The sequence below is a fragment of the Pelodiscus sinensis genome, chromosome 2, assembly GCF_052426305.1.
Source record: "Pelodiscus sinensis isolate ZL-2025 chromosome 2, ASM5242630v1, whole genome shotgun sequence".
Classification (NCBI taxonomy): Eukaryota; Metazoa; Chordata; order Testudines; family Trionychidae; genus Pelodiscus; species Pelodiscus sinensis.
In genome coordinates this window covers 221,305,481-221,325,058 of record NC_143053.1, presented here as the reverse complement: position 1 = coordinate 221,325,058, position 19,578 = coordinate 221,305,481, and the positions used below count along the sequence as shown (strand labels likewise).

Sequence of the window (19,578 nt, the reverse complement as noted above, 5' to 3'; positions counted from 1 at the left end):
TAAGTATTACTTCTATTAAAATAAAATAAAATAAAATAAAATAAAATAAACAGCTGAAATGTTTGCCAAAATGATTCAGCCATTTCTAAGAAAAATTCTGGGAAAAAGTATATTGTTTTTCAATATTAAAAAAATGCTGGTGACTTTTTCTTTGCAAAGACTGTAACATACCCATGATTTGGAGCAGGGACTTGACATTTGTTTGAGAGATGTTCTTTTTGTCATCTCTGTGAATATCTACCTGCATTGGCCAAGTTTATAAGCTTCTAAAAATTGCAGTTCAGACAACAGAGACTTGGTAGAGCTTGCTAGCTAAAATCTCTGAAGATGCCAACTTTGCTCTCACAGCTCCATCTGCTTATGGCACCATGGGGCTTCCTGGAAATTGTAGGTCAGATGCCACATGACCCCATTTCCTTAATGTTATGGGTTCTTTTGCCAGACTACATCTCCCATGATGCATTACACAGCTTGGTTAAAGAGGTGACCATGGTGCATCAAGAGAGATGCAATGTGGCCAGGGAGTAAGGCCCACAGAGGAGAATGAGGACATAAAGCAGTCATTGTGTCAGCATAGGACTGTGCAGTTTAATGTTGAACCTGAAACAAAATCTTTCCGTTCAAATTGAACCACCAAAAACAAAATATTTCTTTTTTTCTCCCAGAAAAGCAAAAACTTCTTTTAAAATCTAAACTTTCCAATGGAAAAATGTTGTTTTTGCAGGAACTAGATTTTCTATCAAAAAGTCATATTGACGGAAAATTCCTCAATAGCTGTAATTCTTAGGTTTCTTTTGTTTATTACTCACCTGAGGTCACGCTGCTCTCAGTAAGTTACTCTTATAAAAATGTTTCTCACCCTCTTTCCTCTAGAAGCACATCTACCCTGCAGCACTATTTCGAGATACTTCCGGTATCCCGAAATAGCTATTCCATGTCTTGACAGCTCTCAGGTTATTTCAAAATATCTTTTGAAATGATGGGCATGCTCTTCTGTCTTCTGATCTCCCTGTAAACCTCATTTCATGAGGATTAAGGGACATTTTAGAATAGTGGTTTATTTTGAAATATACTCAAAATAAGGTACACAATTTGCCTAGCTCTAGTTGCGTAGCTTATTTTGAGCTAAGGGTGCAGTGTAAATGCACCCTAAATGTTTATCGAATCAAAAGTTATGGCAAAGGATTTCACTCCATTTTCTTCCACGTAGGGATAGCTGTAATTAATTTATTTCATTTTGGGGTGTTTTTTGTTGTTTTTTGCAGTTTGTGGAGGGTTTCTTTCAGGCTTCAATGGGTCATTCAGCTACCCTAACAATCCAGGCAGTGAGCAATATGATCATCGGGTCAGCTGTGCTTGGGTTATCCGAACTAACGGAAACAAGGTAAACTAGAGTGCACCTAAAATTAAATCACTATATTGGATTGAGTAACTACCAGTTGATCAGCACAGTCATAGCTATGATCAGGAAATATTACTGGAGTCAGGAAAAATGAGTTCAGGGGATGAATTTCTGAGGGAAGGAGTGTTAATTCAAATATGTAATGAATGCTAAAATTATGCGAAGGTAAACTGAAATATTTTTTATGTATCAAAGCCCAAAGTTTGTTTGTTTTTCTTTCTTTCTTTGTTTCTTTCTTTCTTTCTTTCTTTCTTTCTTTCTTTCTTTCTTTCTTTCTTTCTTTCTTTCTTTCTTTCTTTCTTTCTTTCTTTCTTTCTTTCTTTCTACAGAATGTGTAACCACTAACATTCAAAAATTATGAGCCTGCCAGCCACCAAAAATCATAAGATTATTTTAAGACATAATTTCAGATTCTTTTTATCAGCCTTCAGGATTCTGAGTCATGATGGTTCACTCAAGTCACATTTTTATGCTTTTCTCCATGACCACAAGGGTTAGGAATGCACTGTCATGAGCTAGCTGGTAGGTTAATAGTCTAGATGACCTCACAAGTATTATACATATCTAATGCCGATGAGTCGGTGAAATGTAGAATCTTGAATTCACACCTATAGTGGATGAGTGTAAGAAAAATTGAACTACAAACTGTGACACTTTCACGGGGTTCCCAGGTTTGTGAATGACTTTGTTACCCTGCTGCCACCAACAATAGGAAGATTTGCTTGTGCTTAACTGGATGCCAGGTCCCTGACACCACCAGTCTGGTAGTCATTCAAGCAGTCTCATTGGCGCTCTGCCTGCCCTTACTTGGCCTTGAAGGCTTATAATAGCTGCAGTCCAGTCCCTGAGTCCCCTGAAGTGTTCCCCATATAATGCCTAGTCCTTAACCACTGGACAGTCTCAGAAATTATCAGGTAAACTGTCCCCAAAGGAACAATGCACATACTATCTTGTCTTGTTTGGTTCATCTGAAGATTAGCTCCAATATAAATATAATTAGATTTGATATGAAATATAATTATAATGAAAACAAGTATAAGTTCTTTATCAAAGGCTAAGATCTAAAGTATAGTTGATAAGGATAACGATGGAAATAGAAGTGAGTACATATAAAACAAAAAGTATAACATGCTTCCTAGAGTCTACACTTAACTCTAACAGGCTAAAAGTAGTTTATCTCACTTATCAATGTGGCTGGGTTTTCTCTTTCATGAATGCAGAAAGTGATGTTTGCTTCCTCAGGACTTGCCTACACTAACAAGTTTTATTGCTAAAAACTGATTTTTGGTGAGAGCGTACACACTGCACCATGACTACTCTTGGGAAAAATGCCCAGTTTCAGCAACAAAAATGTCCACCCTTTTGAGACACTTTTTTCTTTCCTTATTGTCGACAGAGGGCTAGCGTAAACGGTAATGTTTGTTTTGTCCACAGAACTGGCTTCCACCAGTAACCCACAATTCCTGCTCTGATCTCTATGCTCACTGTTTTGACCTCTGCTTCCCTGCAGTCATGTGCCCCTCCCCTTTCATAGCACTGTGAAGTACCTGAGAGCCGAGTGAGCTGCTCTGTTTGGGGAACAGACAAAATGCAAACCATAGGACTGTTCCTGTTCTGCCCTGCACTGGGAGCACAGTGGCAGGCAGACTGCTGTAACAGGGAATGGGGGAAAGACTGCTATGGAACTCTGACATTCCTCAGCACAGAGAGCTCACAGAGTTACCCATGATGCAGTTCTGGGCAGCTGAAGAAGCTGTGGGAGAACTTGGAGGGAATCCCAAAGTACTTAGGATGACTTCTGCCTTCCCACAGCACTGCACTGTGGGATATAGACCCACAGTGCACTGCTCACACTGTCGTGGATGGGACCCCCACTGTGGACATGATCTGTTGACAGAAGGAGCAAGTGTGAACACCCTTTGACAATTTTTATTTTGTCAACTATTGGGTTGACCATATAAGTTTTGTCAACAAAACTTTGTAGTGTAGATCAGGCCTAAGTGGGAGAGGTCTTTTTATGTACCCATTATAGTCCCCAAAGACATTGTTTTGTCCCCAGTGTCAGGATGACACTTCTGGTTTATTCCATGATGTACTGGCTCCCTATTTCCATCACATCCTATGCAAATAGACTTGCACTAGTTGGGCTTTCAATGCCTACTTTACATGTGAATCAAAGCAGACAGGTGAATGCTTTGATCAAAATCTGCTTGTCAACCTTGCTTTGTTTCAGACTTTAAAATGTATTTTCCAATATATATACACAACTCCTTACCAATCACCTATACACACAGCTCACAATGATGATGTTAATAAATATGACATAAGCTTTTTCTAGATATCTCATTTATCCCTGTTTGGATAAATACAATGAAAGGTATAGCATGTGAGGTGTAGTTTATCAGCTCTGTTAGAAATTACTATTATAGAACAGTGAATTATTTGTCCACTGGCACCAATGGGCCTCAGTGTCATACAAACAGTGAATACATGTTATGCCCACACACATATTCTGATATTAACGTGGGATAAAAATTTCTAATTTTATTTTTAAAAATTGTAAAGCATTTCAGTTCCCGTTTAGGGACAGTAATTCTTGCCTGAGGATTGAACTTTGTTTTTAATCTTTATACTTCGAGAATACTATTTAACTGAACACTGTTGATTACTGTAAGCTGATATACGACCACTATGTGTCAGACGTCAATTTTAAATCCATATAGCACCATTGACATGAGTAAAGCTACACTAGCTGATTATCTGAATCTAACTAAAGTTTTGTATGCTGTTATTTTGCTACAGTAGGTTCATAAAAGATAGAATTTATATTCACAAATGAGCCTTTAATTTTGTAGCTGAAAGGAAGATACTTATAACAATAAAAAGAATGGGAAGATGCTTGTTAATTAATTAAATACCTTGAGGAAAATAATATGGTGAAATTCTAATCAAATATTGCTAGGTTGTCCTTTATTTTAAACTCTTAGCGTTATGCCATCAAATTTAGTTTCAAGGATCCTAAAAATAGTATCCTGAGTAACCATTAGTTCATAGAGTAGTAATATCAGGAATTAAATCATCCACAGCCAACTTTTTTTGCCTGTCTGGATCTCTCTTTGGGTGTGTCTAGACTACCTAGTTTTGTCGACAAAAGTGGACTTTTGTCGACAAAACTATACCAGCGTCTACACTGCCGCTGAGTTCTGTCGACAGAACTCAGCAGTTTTGTCGACGCTGGTATACCTCATTTTACGAGGCATAACACCTTCTGTCGACAGAGTTATTGCCTGTAACATTGCGTCCAGACTACGGAGTTCTGTCGATAAAGCAGCTTGCTTTGTCAACAGAACTCAATGTGTCTGGACGCTCTTTGTCGACGGAAGTTTTGTCAACAGTATCTGTCGACAAAACTTCCGTCGACAAAACGCGGTAGTCTAGACGTACCCTTTATCTCCTTTCCTTTCTTTTGACGTTTGTATTTACTTGATACCTTCCTCTGTCTTGGGTTTTTGTTTGTTTAGTTTTTCTTCAGGAAATTACATAATTGCGCTGAAGCTTGTCATTGATGTGCACAATTGTGTGGACAGGTGTATCTGCTCTATATAGTATTACTGTGTAAAAAATATCTACTCACTTTTACAATTGAAACTTTGGACCACAGATGGACAAATAAAATTATCTAATTTCTGCTGTTTCCTGTTAGATACTGCATATTACTTTCCCATTCTTCCAACTGGAAGCACACAGCAGCTGTAATTCTGACTTCCTTCAAATTCATGATGGGGAGTCAGCATCAGCATACATGCTGGGAAAATACTGTGGCTCATCTCGCCCTCCTCAGCTTTTCAGTACCCATAATTCTTTGTATTTTTGGTTCCGTTCTAACCACCAAATCAATGCAGGAGGATTTACAGTTAAATGGGAGTCTCAGGAACCAGGTGAGTTTTAAGAGATATCAGGTAATGTACCAAAAAAAAAAAAAGAGAGAGAGAGAGAGAGAGAGAGAGAAAAGGCTTCAGTTGGTTAGGAAGGGTCAAGAATTGAAGGACAAATTTACTGGCTGGACAATATTTGCTAGGATTTTGCTTTAGCTTTTAAGGTTGCTTTGTGCTTTCCATGAGGATTCTCTAAAGTTTATTAGGATGCTAGCTAATACATTCCTGGGAACTATGGGATTTTTTATTATTATTATTTTTTATCCCCTGGGCAAGTAAGTTTTTTGTTTCTGTCACTTTCAGTAGGGTGAGATAATGAGAATAAAATGGTCCCTTTAAACATGATAGTTTTGTATCAAAATTTCACATAATCTAGCTTTCTATGGCCATGTCTATACTAGGAAAGTATTTAGAAATTACTAAAGTCACCTTAATAACTCCCATTTTAACCAATTTGAACTAGAGTGTCCACACTACAGGAATCCTCAAAATTAGTCTGAGGCAGGCTTCGTTAATGAGGATGCTTTGCCTCGAACTTAGAAGCCCAGGAAGCATTAGAGAGTAATTAATTCAAATTACTCTGGGGAATAATTATTTTGAAGTAGCGGCACCAGATCGTCCACACTGCCATTATTTTGAAATAACTATTTTGGAATTTGTGTAACTTCTGATGGAAAGCAGGAGTACAGATTTTGAATTCCGTAGTGTGGATGCTCTGCTTATAAATTCGATGTTAGGGGGGTGGATATTTTGAAATAAAGTGAGGCTAGGTCTAGACTATGGGGCTTTATCGGAAAAACCTACGCAAATTGCAGAGCGCAATTTGCATAGCTTTTTCAGATTGCTTTTGCAGAAGAGGCTTTTCTGCCATTTTGCCCAGTCTAGAGGGGACCAAATGGTGGAAAAGCCTCCTCTTTCAGTGGAGCCCTTATATTTTGTGAAACCTCCGGTATCCCACAAAAAACCCCATAGCCTAGATGTAACTTCGGAGTGTAGACCAGGACTGGTGTCGTTGTCTCTTACCTCTGAATTCCTGAAAACAGCATTTATATGATCTTTCAGTGGACTGAACAATTCCTTTCTTGAAGTGTACCCTTGACTTGGGCCTCTTTTAGTACAACTAGGAAAGGGCCTAATTTCAGTCCCCCAAACACTCTGGGTTTGAAGGCTTGACTAGAACTTTAAAACTGTTGTGTGTACGTACTGCTTAGGAGGGATCACAGGGAGAAAAGGGGATGGAGGAAAGGCAGGGAAAAAGAGCAGTGAAAAAAGGGAGAAAAATTCATCAGAGAGGGCATCAGTAGAGACAATATAAAAAGAACCAGAGGGAGAGTAAAAATGTTATTGAATGAACTATATATAGTATGTGTACAACATACAAATCACCCACTTGTTCTCTCCAGCCTTTTCTGTGGGAAGGATTATTTTTCTACCTTGAGTCCATAACACTTTAATTGGAAAACCTTAAATTTTGTTATCATCTGTATGTAGTGTAAAAAGTGGGGGATTAGGTTTTTTTTTTTTTAAATCTCAGACATTCAGATTAGTTCTGTGAACATAAAAAGTGGATTGTTTTCTTGTTCCAGCTCCAAAGATATTTCCACTAAGTTACTGAGTTACCCTTAAAAAAATAGAGTTACGCATCATTAGTCTGATCCATATTGGTAACTTATATCAGCCTAGTTGTGTCTCTTAAGGAACATCTAAACAGCAGGGCTAAACTCGAAATAAGCTACACAACTTGAGCTACATTAATTTCGTAGCTTAAGTTGAAATAGCTTATTTCAAATTTGTGCATGTCTACACAGCACTTATTTCAAAATAGAGCACTCTTTCTCTGACTTCCCTTACTCCTCATACAATGATGATTACAGGAGTCAGAGTAAGCAGCCCTCCAGCTCGCCATTATTTTGACATTATGTTGAAATAACTGCTTGTGTGTAAATGCGGACTATGTTATTTCAGAATAACCTCCATTTTTACAAAATAACACGGCTGTGTAGACATACCCTAAGGGAGTGGATTTCCTCAGATATGTTGCTATGCAAACCTAACCCCTGGTGTAGATAGTGCTAAATTGATGAAAAATCATTCCTTTGACCTAGTGACTGCTTCTCGGAGGTGAATTACCTACACTAAAGTGACAACCCCTCCAGTTGGTAGAGTAGTGTTTACAATGGACTACAGCTGCCCCATTGTAATGATTTCAGTGTAGGCATATACTTTAGAAAATATTTGAAGTTCTACATTAGGGATCATGGATTTCTGTAAATGTATATCTTGAGAAATAAAAAGGTTGATTTTATATAACTAATAGCTTAAAATAGTCCATAAACTCCAACATTAAGGGACGATTTAGTTTTGGTGGTTACATACATTCTAACTAAATTGGATTAAAAAGTAAATTAATTGTGTGGGTTTTTTTTTCATGTTTAGAATGTGGAGGTGAACTAACAAATACGTATGGCTCAATAAACTCGCCAGGGTACCCTGGTAATTATCCTCCTGAGAGAGATTGTTACTGGACCATCTCAACCAATCCTGGCCTTTTCATCACATTTGCCTTTGGCACACTGAGTCTAGAACACCATGAAAATTGCAGCTTTGACTATCTGGAGGTAAAATTTCATCATTATGACTGTGTTATTGTGAAACAAAATATTACAAACATTTTGTTTCACACAGAAAAGTAATGCTGGCAGGATAATCACAAGATGAAATAGTCACTCCATGTTCCTCCACTAAGCACGTATGCAATGCCCCACTGAGATTTCTCCACTTTGTCCAGGTCATTTTGAATTTTAATCCTAATCCTCCAAAGCACTTAGGACCTCTCCCAGTTTGGTATCATCCCTGCAGCCCTTAGGGACAGTGGGCCAGGTAGCTTCACGCATTGACCCTTCTGGCCAATGGGAGCTGCAGAATCAGTGCTCACAGTAGAGGCAATGCATGGAGATCCCCTGTCCCTCTGGCCCACCTAGAACCCACAGAGATGTGCCAGCCACTTTTAGGAGTGGTGTGGAGCCAGGGAAAGCAGGGAGCATTCCGGCGCCCCACTATGCCACTGGACTTTTAGCAGATGAAAATCTTCCAGACTGGCTTCAGTAGCCTCCAGGAGATAGAGTCTGGTTCCCGGAGACACCTGGCAAAACCAACTGAAGAGAGATCTGACATAACCTCTCCTGGTGCTGGGTCTGAGGGAAAGTTGGAGGAGCAGTGAAAACTGTAAGCAGTTGCAAATTCCTGTCTCCTCATGAAAGGAGGTTCTCTTCTTTATGTATCCTTAAGACCTGTGGAACTGGGAGAGATCGGGGCCTCCAAAATGTTTGCGACTGTCCAAACTATTGCCATCAGAGAGGATAATTTCAGGAAAACTTGGCAAGATAGATCTCCCATCCCCTCCATTTAATGAATGATTCCTGTGTCATTCATGTCAACACTGTCATTATTTATTAGGGGCTGGATCCCATAGTCCTTCAGCATCTTGGGGAAATGCAGGACTGGTGACTTAAATGGGAGTTTTGAATGTATGAAAACATCACGATCTTGCTGTAATTTGCCAGCTTTCCCTCCATCCAGTAACCTTCACTCAGTAATGGGACCTCCAATGATGTCTTATGCTATATAACTTTAGGAATATTGATATTGCTTACAGTTGGGTTAGGATAAATACTTTTGTTTAGATTCGAGATGGCCTCCTTCCACAAGACTCCAGCCTCGGTAAATATTGTAGCACCAATTCTCCTCCCCCACTTCAAACCTCTGGCCCGTATGCATGGATTCACTTTCATTCTGATGGCTCAGTCACCGACAAAGGCTTCCATGTTGTCTACTCTACATCACCTTGTAAGTACAAATGTGCCCTTAATTTATGAATATGGCATTTCCAAAATTACTGTGTCTGGAAATAGCCACCAGTACAGTTAGGGTCATGGCAGACTCTAACCCAATAATCTGCTATTTGACTTTCAGATATATGACCCGTTTAAGGTGTTAAATGATCAATTTATTTCTATTTATCATAGCGGATCCCAATTGTGGAGGAAACTACACAAGCAGTGAAGGGGTTATTATGTCCCCTTACTGGCCTAACCCATACATTAACAACAGGCAATGTATCTACATTATCCGACAACCACCGAATGAAAAAATCTATCTTAACTTCACTCACATGGAGCTGGAAAGCCACAGTGGCTGTTCTTGGAATTATATAGAGGTGACTTTTATCATTTTGCTGTTTTGAAATGTTGATTATCTGTGTGCATAAAACTGTAGCGCAATTCTTCCGCTTCCCCCTCCAAGATAGGAGAGAGTAGATATCTCTTTTTATTAGGGTTCAAAAGCCACAAAGGCTAAGAAGCAGTGGATGTGCAATCAGCATGAGCCAAAGGTGAGTGAGTATCAGAACCCAAGGGATTAGGCTGACCCTCAGTCACTCCACATAATCAGGATGGGGTGTAAGCTGTGGGTTAATGTGTACCTAATACTAGATAAGCATAAATAATAACAAGGCCAAGAACGCACTTCTTAGAATTCACTGGGCTCATCTCTTGTTTGATATACTTTCGAGCAAACTAGGATCAGGTTCTTGTGAGTTTATTTAGTGGATCTGTTTCTACAGTGTTAACCTTAAAAAATTTCTTATTACCATTGGTCCCTTTCCTTCTCCTTTAATTCAGAGGCTTTTGTTGGAATGAAGTGTAATTAATTTCTAAAATTAGAGGGAGGTCTGTGTCATGAAAACAGACAGCTTTTGTTTGTCTAGATTGCTACTTCTCTTGTCTAATTGCTGGCAGAACAGCAGTTAAACTCACAGAAGACAGAAACAAAACAATTTTTGTTGGACACAATCAGATTGTGGTGGTTTAGCGAGGCCTTTACCTTTTTGTTTGCTGTTCAGTCTTAGGCAGTTTAAGCTTTACCATATTTTTCTGTCCTTTTCACACCATCTCATCTCACATCCCCATTCACTCCAGAAGGGTATGTCTACTCTTGCACCCTCTTTCAAGAGAGGGATGTAAATGCAGCTGAGAAAAATTGCAAATGAAGTGCAGATTTGAATTTCCCATGCTTCATTTGCATATTTGTATTATAGCACTATTTCGAAAAAAGAAACACTGTCTAGACACGGTTATTTCGAAAGAAAACCTTTCTTCTGAACTAACCCTTATTCCTCCTACAATGAGGTTTACCAGTTATTTCGGAAGAAAAGTTTTCTTTCAAAATAACCGTGTCTAGATAGCGTTTCTTTTTTTGAAATAGCACTATTTTGAAATAGCTCCATAACGCAAATATGCAAATGAAGCACAGGAAATTCAAATCTGTGCTTCATTTGCAATTTCACTCAGCTGCATTTGCATCCTTGTCTCAAAAGAGGTGCAAGTGTCGACATACCCTGTCATGGCTCCTTCCCCACTCTGGCATGATAAATGCAGAAGTGGGGGCCAGCAAGTGTACCCCAAAGCCTTATCTTTGGTATAAAACTTCCCCCAAGATCTTAAAAACCTAGATCTTGGGAATAAAACTTCCGCTGCCACCACCCAAATGTTGCTAAAGAAACCAGGGGAAAGACCATTTGGGAAATCTTCCCCCTAAAACAAAAATCAGGGCACACCATTAACCACTGCCAGGTTAATAAAAGAAAAGAAAGAACTTTTATTATTACAACAATATTCTGGTTGCAAGTATAATGACTAGAGAGGAAGGTAACAAAATATACTCATGGAGAAACTCCATGGGCCTAGAACTTAGTTACAAAGAAAAGCCAAAACATCTTTTAAGCAGTGCCAGACATCAGATCCCATACCCAATCCATAACACAATAAAACCTAACGAAACTACCTAAACTTTACCCTACTTACAGAAAATGAAGAATGGTGTCTTGGAGAGAGAGAGAGACATGCTTGTCCCTCTCTGTAGCTGCAGAGAGCTCTCCCAGAGAGACAAAAGGAGAGAAGAAAAAAAAACCCAAATTCCTTTGTCCCAGTTTGAAAAGTCCCACCTACATTCCTATTGGTCACTCCACCTGGCTAGGTGTAGTTAACCCCTTAATCCCCAGGCTGCTGGCTAACCCTCATAATCATGACATACCCAAACAGAGGAATGGGGATGGAGTTTTATGGTCCTGAAACAAGCTGTGGGTATGTCTACACTTGCACCCTCTTTCGAGAGAAGGATGCAAATGCAGCTAAGCAAAATTGCAAATGAAGCATGGATCTGAATTTCCTGTGCTTCATTTCCATAATCACAGACCGCCGTTATTTCGAAATACCCTTTGTCGAAATAACAAACCCTGTGTAGACACGGTTATTTTGAAAGAAACCCCTTCTTTCGAAATAACTGGGAAACGTCATTTTTTGAGGAGTAAGGGTTATTTCGAAAGAAGGGGTTTCTTTCAAAATAACCATATCTACACAGCGTTTGTTATTTCAAAATAGGGTATTTTGAAATAACGGCGGTCTGTGATTATGGAAATGAAGCACAGGAAATTCAAATCTGCGTTTCATCTGCAATTTCACTCAGCTGCATTTGCATCCCTCTCTCGAAAGAGGGTGCAAGTTTAGACATACCTTGTGTGATCAAAGCTGTCTGGTTTTGTCAAGTCCTGGTTGCCCCCCAAAACAAACAAACACAAAAACAACCAATCACAATTCTCGTAGGTGTTTGTAGTACACTTTAAACTAGGGAGATAGCTTTGGGCTTTTAAATTCTTACTTTAAAACCAGAGGGTTTTTTTTTTTTGACAATACTGTTTTCTCACTTTGAAAAGACACACAGGAAATCTGTGCAGCTGCTATAACATCCACACATGGCTCATCATTTCTTCTGGGGGTAATGTTTAGTCTCTGATTAAGGAAGCAGGAGCCTGGAATCCAGTATTTTAAAGAGAAACCTGACACAATGCACTTTGCAGTTAAGGAAGAATGCGTGTAGCACACCAAAGTCAGAGATAATTTGTTAGCAATGCCAGCTCCTTGTGAGATCAATTCAGATGGCTACAGTGCCCTGTTATCTTTCTTGCGGCTTGACTGAATTCTCATTTGTCTTTATATACCAATCAATGCTTTCCAATCTGTAGGGAAAACCTGGTCACAGAGAAGCATCAATTTACCTGAGTTATGGCTCCAAAAATGTTCTCAGCTCACTTTCTAAACATTCTGGCCCAAATTCTGATCTTGGTGTCACTGGTGTAAATCCAGAGTAACTCCACGGGCTCAAAGGGAATCCGCAGGCAGGCCACGATGTCGGCTGGGGCGGAAAGCCTCTCCAGCAGCTGGTGATCAGAGAAGTTCAGCACTATTGCAGACTGTCTGCTTCACTTTGCCATGTAGAGATCCAGCATAGGGCTCTATGCTACCACCCCCCCTTCTCCTCCCAGGCCAACATGCACGGGAAGGGGCAATGGAAGGTGGCTGAAGTACTGCTGGGCCCTGGTATCATGACCTGTTCAACAGCAGTATCTCTGAGTTGCTACTACGGCCCTTATACTCCTGCAATCTTCCTGCCTGTAAATATTGGGCGATCTTAGCTACTTTTTTTTTTATTCTTAGAGGGCTCTGCAGTTATCTTCAAATCCACCAACAGACTATGCCACCAACATCTGGTTTGAAAATCCACTGCGCTTTTAGTTAACCCAGTGATGAGCAACCTAGGCTAGTGAGTGGGCCACACAAGTGGCCCTCCAGATTGTCGTAACTAAGACCATCTCCCAGGATAGGGTAGTTTTGCTAACTGCGCTTGCATACCTAGAATTTGTGGGGTGAGCCACTTGAACCATAGCAGCGCTTTGCCAGGATGCAGAGGGAGTGTGTGACTCTCACAGTCAATGTTTGTGCATGATCAGCACACACCTCACTTCACGTTCCCTTGCTATGAGTGCATGTCACTTTTGTACTACTGGTAGGAAAAACCCCTATGTGGATGGAAACCAGCATAATCTGGCAACCCTGTGCATGGGTAACAGTAAACAAAATGTCCTATAGGTCACACATAGAGCCTCGATGGGCTGCATGCAGCCTTTGGGCTGCAGGTTGCCCACCACTGATTTAACCAGATTGACCATAACATAAGCCAATCGCTTTTGGTTATCTGTATACTTCTATTCTACTACTGTGGTGTCCAACCAGTTCTGAAGCAGCAGCCACTATAGTGGCTACTGCTGTAGTGAAGTATCCACTCAACCGGCCAAAATAGCCACATGTAGGTAGTGGCTAGCATGTTGGACACCACGGCTCTACTGGGAACAGCCTCAGAACAGCACGACATTATTTCCCTTCCTGATCAAAGTCTAGCTCCCTGGCTCCCTCTGTGATCCTGCTCCCTCTTTATTCAGTAGCCAAAGGGCAGCTTTTCAAACTTCTCCAAAATTCCAAATGAGCTGTCTCAATTGAGCTTCCATTAGGAGTCCAACATCTTTGGTCTTGGCCCAACACATACCTCCCCATACAATTTCACGTATTCTTTTTTTCTATCGTGTTTTTAAATGTCAAACATTTTCAAGTAATATAATCCCTACTCCAGACTGCTTTACCCCAGTGGCTGCGATGGCTTCTTGGCTGTTACAACTAGATGCAATTTAGAGCAGCGCTGGATGCTCCAGGCACAATCCTGATGCTATTGAGAAAATGCTCTTTTGGTTTTACCAGAGTCTTTCTCTTCAATCTGCTGCCAATTCATGAGCCAAATGACAGAGTAAATTTCTCCCTTGATTAATGTGATTCAAGCCTGGTGGCAATGCAAGGGTTAAAGGCAGACAGTGGTTCCCTGACACACCCTGGCGTGCCATCATTTTAATTCTAACACCTTGAACTTTTCAGATAAAATAATGTGGTGGCACCTGTGCAAATGACTTTTAAACTTAGAACTGCACTCCTCCCTATTCTGGTCTGTCTGAGTTGTGTTATGGCAGTATTTGTGGAGAATTTCCACAAGAGAAACTGCATGTACAGAGCAGGGAATGTATCTGCAACTTTAAATAGGGGGTTGCACTTAGAAGAAAATTTAAAAAAAAACTCTTTATTTTTAGGCAGGAATTTCATGCCACATAAATATATAATAAGCATAAATGGTCAGGATATTGCTTTTACCTCTTTGAAGATGGCCCTTTGGGATGCATACAGTTTTAGCCTCATGTTGAGGATTGGTTCATAGACAAGCAACCCATCTATTATGGTGGCGGGCAACCTGAGACCTGAAGGCTTCATGCATCACACTGGAGTTCCACCTACGGCCCATGGACACCCTGTCTAATCCCCTCACCAACACACCTCTTGCGCACTGGGGAACTGGAGCCCTGCAATTGCTACTCCTCCCCTCCGCCTCCGAGCACTTTTGGAGCACCATGAATCCACTGATTCGCACTCTGTCCCTGCTTCTCCCCCTCCTTCTTTCTCTCCTTCCCAGAGCTTGAATGCTGCAAATCACAGTTTGCAGCTATTAAAACTCTGGGGCTACGTCTACACTGGCCCCTTCTCCGGAAGAGGCATGCTAATTTACAACTTTGGAATAGGGAAATCCGCGGGGGATTTAAATATCCCCCGCGGGATTTAAATAAACATGGCCGCCGCTTTTTTTCCGGCTTGGGGAAAAGCCGGAAAAGAGCATCTAGACTGGCACGATCCTCCGGAATAAAGCCCTTTTCCGGAGGATCTCTTATTCCTACTTCGAAGTAGGAATAAGAGATCCTCCGGAAAAGGGCTTTATTCCGGAGGATCGCGCCAGTCTAGAGCTCTTTTCCGGCTTTTCCCCAAGCCGGAAAAAAAGCGGATTTCCCTATTCCAAAGTTGTAAATTAGCATGCCTCTTCCGGAGAAGGGGCCAGTGTAGATGTAGCCTGGGAGGGAAGCAGTGGCAAAGCGTGAATCAACAAATTTGTGGTGCTCCAACAGTGCTGAGAGGGAGGGAGAAGAGCAGATAAGATCAGGGTTCTAGTGCCTCAGTGCACGAGAGGCGTGTGGGGGAGAGGGCCAGAGAGGGGGTGCGCAGTCCAGAGGAAGGAGGACCATTCATGCAGCCCACTGGCTATTTGGTTGCCCAATGGTGATCTATTAGATCAACACTATTTTCGTTTGGCTTGGAAGTCTCCCAAGCAAATACTGACCTCACACTCCTTATGTTGGGAGACATTACATGATCATGTGACTATGAAAGCTTCCCTTTTGTTTACATTATTGTAACAATACTTAGGAGCACATTTTTATTACCAGAGCTTAATAACAAAACAAGTGACATGCTAGTTAGGAGTTTAAAATTAATGATGGTTTTATGGATGCATAAAAGTATTGTGTTACAGTTTTATGAGCTGACATACTTATTTTATTTTTGCTGAGTAGGTTCGAGATGGAGACACTGAAATGTCTTCTATCATCAACAAATTCTGTGAAAGCACATTTCCTTCTCCAATCACTTCCTCTAGCAACAGCCTGTGGATCAAATTTAAATCGGATACTTCTGTGCAAAGGGCTAGCTTCAGAGCAGTTTATGAAGTTGGTAAGAGAAACTGGGGGTTTGAAAACTGAACTTACCTCTGGACTGGAAATGTTTTAGCATTTTAATATGATTTAATTCTCATCTCAATTTCCCATGTTGTACTTAGGTTTTGCTGCACATTTTTTACATATGTTCTCACACTATTCTGAGATCTCTGTGCCGACCTTCACTTGTTCTGTATCTTTGACACACAAAAGGACTATGTCATGTATCGGTAAAGATTGATCTGCCCATAATATGCTTAACACAAAAACTGAAAAGCAAGGAAATGAAAAGTTAAGACTAAGGATGTTAAGAGCCCTGCTGCAGCTCTTGTACGCTTTGAAGTACACTTTGAAGTACACTTTGAAGTACTCCATCCCCTCCCCCCACTTTTGCTGCATCTATCTGATAGAGACAGCAAGAGGGGGGGAATCAACTAGTCGACTGACTATCCAATAAGCATTTGCTTATTGGATAGTTGACTAGTCCTTAACATCTATCGTACAATCATTTATTTAGATTTCTAGAAATGCTTAAAAGAGTCTCTGTTCATACACACTAGGTGCCCTTAACATAACTTAAAATACATGTTCTGTAGCCTCAACTTTTCCCTGCCAGGGTAGGTCTCTCATCACTAGCACAAGCACCATATATGACAGATAGGGAATAACCTTACTTCTGCCCTGTAAATGCATCCACTTTCAACACTCCTTCCCAGACTCACAGATTGGACATCCACTACTCTCCTCCTGTTTTCTTCCATCCCCTTCCTTCATCCCATCTGCACAAGTCTGTGAAAACAAATACAGACAAATTTGGGGAAGGAGACAAAAAACTACATAGTTTTACTTATAGTTTTCATGGACATGGTTTCGCTGCTGTTCCACAGTCAATTATGCAGATTTAGATTTCGTCACATAATATGGACTTTTAAAACAAACAGTCCTCCTCCCACCCCCAAATACATCTGAATTATCCAGAATAAAGGGAAATGTGTGTTTTCAATTGTTATTTTTCCCTCCAAAATCACATTTAATCTACATGCCAATATACATTCCATGTAAAAATTAATCACAGCTACTAATTCTTAATCTTACATTGCAGCCTGTGGAGGTATATTGTCTGGAGAGGGTGTTATTCATTCCCCATACTATCCCAGGGCATTCCCTCATCAGAAGACTTGTGAGTGGATTATCTCCCAGCCAGAAGGCAATGCAGTGATTCTTAATTTCATCGATTTCGGCATTCGAAATATTACTACCTGTGATTATGATTACGTGGAGGTAAAGAATATTAATACAAACAATATTATGAATTACAAACAAGTATCACACCTCTGTCGTCTATCTCTCTAGGTACCCAAAACACCTGTTTCATGGCAGAAATGAAATATTTTCTTCTCTCCCCAGAGGATAGATGCTGCAGGGGGGTGTTTTGGTTTGTTTTTATTTTTGTGTTTGCCGGACTAACAGGATTTAGGTGAGAAGGCTGATTAACACATAGATAGCAGTAGCCATAATCCAAGCAGTAGAGGACACAATGAGACTGAGTGGATGTGGCAGTTGTGGTATGTATATGATTCTGGAGGGGGTACCTGAAAGGAGTTTTGTTTGTATGAAATGCCACCTAATAGAACTGATGGAAGAAAAGATCCGAGGATTGGAGATGTAGATGGAAACTCTGGTTGAGTTTAGAAGGGGGTTTGAGCAGATGATGGAGCAAAGGCATGAGGTGGCTGAAGGGGAAAGCGTAGACATGCAGACTGAAGCAGGATCAAAGGCCTCTGAGGAGGGACTGCTGGGCGAAGAAAATGGATGGTGGAAGCATGTGACTATGAGAACCAGGCAGAGGAAAAGATGGACCAGTGAAGGAGAAATAGAGCTCAAGAACAGGTATGCGGAGTTGGAGAATGGAGAATGGATACAGCAGGTGGCCACGGAAGATGGAAAGGCAAGGAAGAAGAGAAGAGTGGCTAATCGCATACATAAAGGGGAAGAGTCGATGGAGACAACACCAATAATGAGCACCAGGAGGATACAGGATGGGTTGAAAAAGATTACAAGGGAAGATAGGAATGGAAAGGACTTGCAGCCAGAGGAAACAAGGGATAGACCAGAGAATCGCACTGTCACCAGGAAAAGGCAGGTCTATGTGATTGGGGACTCATTGAGAAGACTAGACAGGCCTGTAACCAGCGCTGATCCAGAGAACAGAAGGGTGTGCTGTCTGCCAGGTGCTAAGATACAGGTACTAAGGTTGAAGAGGATCCTAAAGGGAGCGGGAAAGAATTCATTGATCATCCTTCATGTAAGAAAAAATGATATGGCTAGATTCTTGCTGGAACGAATCAAGGGAGACTATGCCGGATTGGGGAGGATGCTTAAGGAAATCGAGACTCAGGTGTTTTTAAAGAAGTAAATACTAATGGAAACTGTGTAATCATGGGAGACTTCAACTTTCCAGATATAGACTGGAGAACAAATACTGGTAATAATAATAGGGCTCAGATTTTTCTAGATGTGATAGCTGATGAATTGCTTCATCAAGTAGTTGTTGAACCAACAAGGGGGGAAGCCATTTTAGATTTGGTTTTGGCGAGTAGCGAGGACCTCAGAGAAGAAATGGTTGTAGGGGACAACCTTGGCTCGAGTGATCATGAGCTAATTCAGTTCAAACTAAATGGAAGGATACACAAAAATAAATCTGAGACTAGGGCTGTGTCTAGACTGCAGGGTTTTTTTGAAAAAAGTAGCCTTTTTTCGAAAAAACTTCACCTGCCTCTAGACTACAGCTGTGTTCTTTTGAAATTAAATCGAAAGAACACAGCTTTTCTTTCTATGGCGGTACTCCTCATTTCACGAAGAAGAATGCCTTTTATCGAAAGTGATCTTTCGAAAAAAGGCGTTCTTGAATGCAAACAGGGCTTTTTCGAAAGAGAGCATCCAGACTGCCTGGGTGCTCTCTTTCAAAAAAAGGCTCACTTTTTTGAAAGAAGAGATTGCAGTCTAGATGCTCTTTTTCGAAAGAAGCTTTTTCGAAAGTATCTTTTGAAAAAGGCCTGCAGTCTAGACGTAGCCTAGGGTTTTTGATTTCAAAAGGGCTAATTTTAATAAATTAAGGAAATCAGTTAGGGAAGTGAATTGGACTAAAGAATTTATGGATCTAAAAGTGAAGGAGGCCTGGGATTATTTTAAATTAAAGTTGCAGAAGCTATCAGAAGCCTGTATCCCAAGAAAGAGGAAAAAATGTATAGGAAAGTGTTTTAGACCAAGTTGAATGAGCATGAATCTCAGGGAGGTGATTAAGAAAAAGCAGAAAGCATATAAGGAGTGGAAGATGGGAGGGATCAGCAAAGAAAGCTACCTTATTGAGGATCGAGCATGTAGGGACAAAGTGAGAAAGGCTAAAAGTCATGTTGAGTTGGACCTTGCGAAAGGAATTAAAACCAATAGTAAAAGGTTTTATAGCCATATAAATAAGAAGAAAATGAAAAAAGAGGAAGTGGGACCGCTAATCACTGAGAATGGAGTGGAGGTTAAGGATAATTTAGGCATGACCCAATATCTAAACAAATACTTTGCTTCAATATTTAATGAGACTAATGAAGAGCTTAGGGATAATGGCAACATAACAAATGGGAATAAGGATATGGAGGTAGATATTACCAAATTCGAGGTAGAAGCCAAACTCAAACATGTTAATGGGAGTAAATCAGGGGGCCCAGATAATCTTCATCCAAGAACAGTAAAGGAACTGGTACATAAAATTGCAA

General features: G+C 40.5%; 1 protein-coding gene across 2 annotated transcripts in view; it reads left to right on the top strand.

The window, feature by feature from the left end:
* The window catches only part of CUBN (cubilin), a 238,472-nt gene that overhangs the window by 28,254 nt on the left and 190,640 nt on the right, over window positions 1–19,578 (top strand). For both annotated transcript variants that reach the window (XM_006119493.5, XM_075922454.2), the window contains 7 exons: window positions 1,266–1,384; window positions 5,106–5,340; window positions 7,774–7,955; window positions 9,021–9,183; window positions 9,363–9,553; window positions 15,668–15,824; window positions 16,911–17,089. In XM_006119493.5, the coding sequence (XP_006119555.3) occupies window positions 1,266–1,384; window positions 5,106–5,340; window positions 7,774–7,955; window positions 9,021–9,183; window positions 9,363–9,553; window positions 15,668–15,824; window positions 16,911–17,089 (1,226 nt within the window). The remainder of the gene's footprint in view (window positions 1–1,265; window positions 1,385–5,105; window positions 5,341–7,773; window positions 7,956–9,020; window positions 9,184–9,362; window positions 9,554–15,667; window positions 15,825–16,910; window positions 17,090–19,578) is intronic.